Here is a 3,005-nt window from a genome sequence, read left to right as displayed (position 1 = left end):
GACCAAAAATATTAACTGATATAAGAGAAAATTTTGTTATTGATGGCACTGTTTCTGCCACTCCCTTTTTTAAATACTGAGTACTGAACAATTGAACACCGGGCGATCTCAATTGCTTTCTCTGGGCCATGGGTTGATATATGGATATCAGGACATTTTAAGGCACAAGAGACATGAATAAACAGTTTCTTTGTGCTTCGAGTCCAAAGCACAAATGTATTGCAACCTCAACTAATACTTCACGTCAATACAATGAAAGATCAGTAATAATCCATGTCCTAATGAGTTAAAAAATTACCACGGGACAACAAAGAATGATTGTACTAAAGTGCAGCGTGCTAGTAGAAGAATTACCTAGGTTGTTCCAGCATGGTCTTGATCGTCACCACGGACTCCAACTGTTGGCTCCGCCTTTTGGCGATCCGCAATGTTAAAGGCATTCAAAATGAAACATTCAACATGGAAAGTATTAAATGAAGTATGAGAAAAATAAATTAAAACATATTACCAGCAGCTCGAAGCCAATCGTCGAGGCACATCAGTGTCTCAACGGTACTCTGGGTCAAATTACTTCTTTGCTCGATGATGATCCTTCTAGCATTGTTGAATGCAGCCTCCGCAGGCACGGTAGACGCAGACACTTCCAATATGTCCCGCGCTATTGCCGCAAGCACCGGATACTTTGGGGAGTGGATTTCGCACCACTTCAAGATATCCAACTTCTGTCGACGAGGAAACAAGTCTTCTTCAAGATATCGTTGTAGCTCATTTGAGTTGTGGGATATTTTCAATCTCAAATGCTTATCCCAGTCATCAAGAGTGCCCTCGCCATCCTCCTCTGCAACCTCATCACCTTCATCAGAAGTGTTTCCAAATTCAGATGCATATTCAGCAAATATGATCTTCATCGCACTATTCACCTGGGTAAGATATTTCTGGGCGCCACCACCAAAAGTTGCGGTCAGTCGGAAGACAACATATTCATATTTGTACCTTGGATCAAATAGCACCGGCAGACAACTTGTTAACAATGACTCCTCAAAATATTTGATCCATTTTTTCTCCATCTCTTTCACTATGGCAACAATGGTAGGATTTTCACTTACGACTTCTTTCTCCATTATCTGCTTCACATTCCAGACCTCATAGAAGTATAGGTGAGAGGTGGGATATGTCCTACCCGAGATTTTCTTTGTGGCTGTGTAAGAAGCACCCAAAAGATGGCAAATAGCTTCGGCCATCTCCCATTCACTAGCTGAAGGAGCAAATTTATATCCTTGTCCGTTTCTTTCAAGGCTTCGAACGCTGCTCTGAATGGCAATGATGATTCAAGCATTAGGTATGTTGAATTACATCGGGTAGGCACATCTAGCGAAGGATGGTTTTTACAAGCAAGTCCCACCCGCGCAGTCATCGCATCAAATTCCTCCATTCTACCATGCGAACTCTTGACATACTGCACTCATTCTCTGATTCTATCAACAACTGACGCCATTGCGTCGAGCCCATCTTGCACCACTAGATTCAGTACATGTGCAGCACATCTGACATGCAATAATTTTCCACTATGATGCACAAGATACCTATCTACCAATTTTTTTCTCAAGTAGCCAACCACCGAAGTATTAACTAGTGTATTGTCCAGGGTAAACCTTAAGATTTTGTCTTCAATTTTCCATTCTCTCCAGCTCTTTTGCACCATGTCAAACATGTTATGAGCATTGTGTGGAGTTCCAGGAGGCAAAATCTGATTATTGTGTTTTGTAGAGTCCATGAGCCATCAATAAAGTGGGCAGTTATGCATAAATAACCCAGCTTCTGATTGGACGTCCACATGTCACGCGTTAATGATACTCGAGAACTGAGATTGCTAAAAAATGCTTGAATTTCTTTTTTGTGTCTATCATATGCATCAATGCAATATTGTTTAATTGTTTCTCTGCATACCACGTTGAACCATGGATTCAACGTCTTAACAAAGGACCTAAAGCCAGGATATTCAACAAAAGTGAAAGGTAGTTCATGTAGCACAATCAACTTTGCCAGTGCTCTACGTGCACGCCCTTGGTCAAACTTCCACTCTGGATCAATTGCACTATCCCTTCGTATCTTGGCAACCATACCATCCATTTTAGATCTCTCCTCACATACCAACAAATGTTTACCGATATCACTTGTCCCTGACTTTTTTGAGGCAGAAAATAGTTGGTTGCAGTAAGTACAACGACCTTGTGCCGGCATTCCATCAACATAGATTGGTTCTGCCTCGTTCCAAATTTTTTATTTTAATTTTCATGGTCTGCGTGAACCAAGATTTGCTATTTTGGGTGACAGAGCCAGCAGTGAAGGGTGTGACATGGATAGTGACTTGTCCTTTTTTGCCCCCCTGGCTAAGAATGACACTACCACGTTGTTAAGAAGCTTATTATCCTTGTCAACGAGAAAAGCTCCAAGTGATGGTGTAGTTGCAACATTTCTCTAGTAACAAGAAAAGGGTAGAAAAATAAGCTTGAGAAGGGCAATTTGGTTCAGATATAATCATTCGCAATTGAAATTCACCTTATTAAGCCTTTTCTTCTTCAATGGTGGTGCCTGCTTATCCATGTCAAGGGCCAAAGGTCCAAGCAACGGTGTCGGTGGATTAGTGCACATTCCTTCACTTGCCAGAGAGAAAAAAATAGTTGTTGTCTAATAAGTATTGCTAAACTGTAAAATAGACATAATGACTTTATGTCTATTTCTTGAACTTCGACGGCTTCATGATAAAGTAGTGTGATAATTTTACCTTCCTCTTTTTCTTGGACGTCGACGGCTTCATGAGGACTTTGTTCGTTTCTTGGTGTTCCGCATGAAGCTCGCCGCTACTCTGCCTACTTTGCTTCCTTTTCTTGCACTTTGGTGGTTCCACATGGAGGTCACTAGCAGCCTTGTGCTCCTCAAGATCCAGGCCATTAGCCTTCTCAATTTTTATGGCACGCACGAGCTTACCAGTACCCTTGTGCTCC

The 3,005-nt window shown here is 41.6% G+C and overlaps 1 protein-coding gene across 1 annotated transcript; it reads right to left on the bottom strand.

The window, feature by feature from the left end:
* Positions 1-494: 494 nt before the first annotated feature.
* LOC141040654 (zinc finger BED domain-containing protein DAYSLEEPER-like) lies at positions 495-1,241 on the bottom strand. The gene has a single exon (XM_073506775.1). It carries the CDS (start codon positions 1,239-1,241, stop codon positions 495-497), a length of 747 nt encoding a protein of 248 aa, XP_073362876.1.
* Positions 1,242-3,005: the final 1,764 nt, after the last annotated feature.

Source organism: Aegilops tauschii, chromosome 2 (assembly GCF_002575655.3).
Source record: "Aegilops tauschii subsp. strangulata cultivar AL8/78 chromosome 2, Aet v6.0, whole genome shotgun sequence".
Classification (NCBI taxonomy): Eukaryota; Viridiplantae; Streptophyta; class Magnoliopsida; order Poales; family Poaceae; genus Aegilops; species Aegilops tauschii.
Note: the sequence above shows the minus strand (reverse complement) of the source record. Positions and strands in the feature narration are given on the sequence as shown.

What these genes read in the sequence shown, in the direction of transcription:
- LOC141040654 (XM_073506775.1), bottom strand. Translation starts at nt 1,241, where the DNA reads ATGGCCGAAGCTATTTGCCATCTTTTGGGTGCTTCTTACACAGCCACA.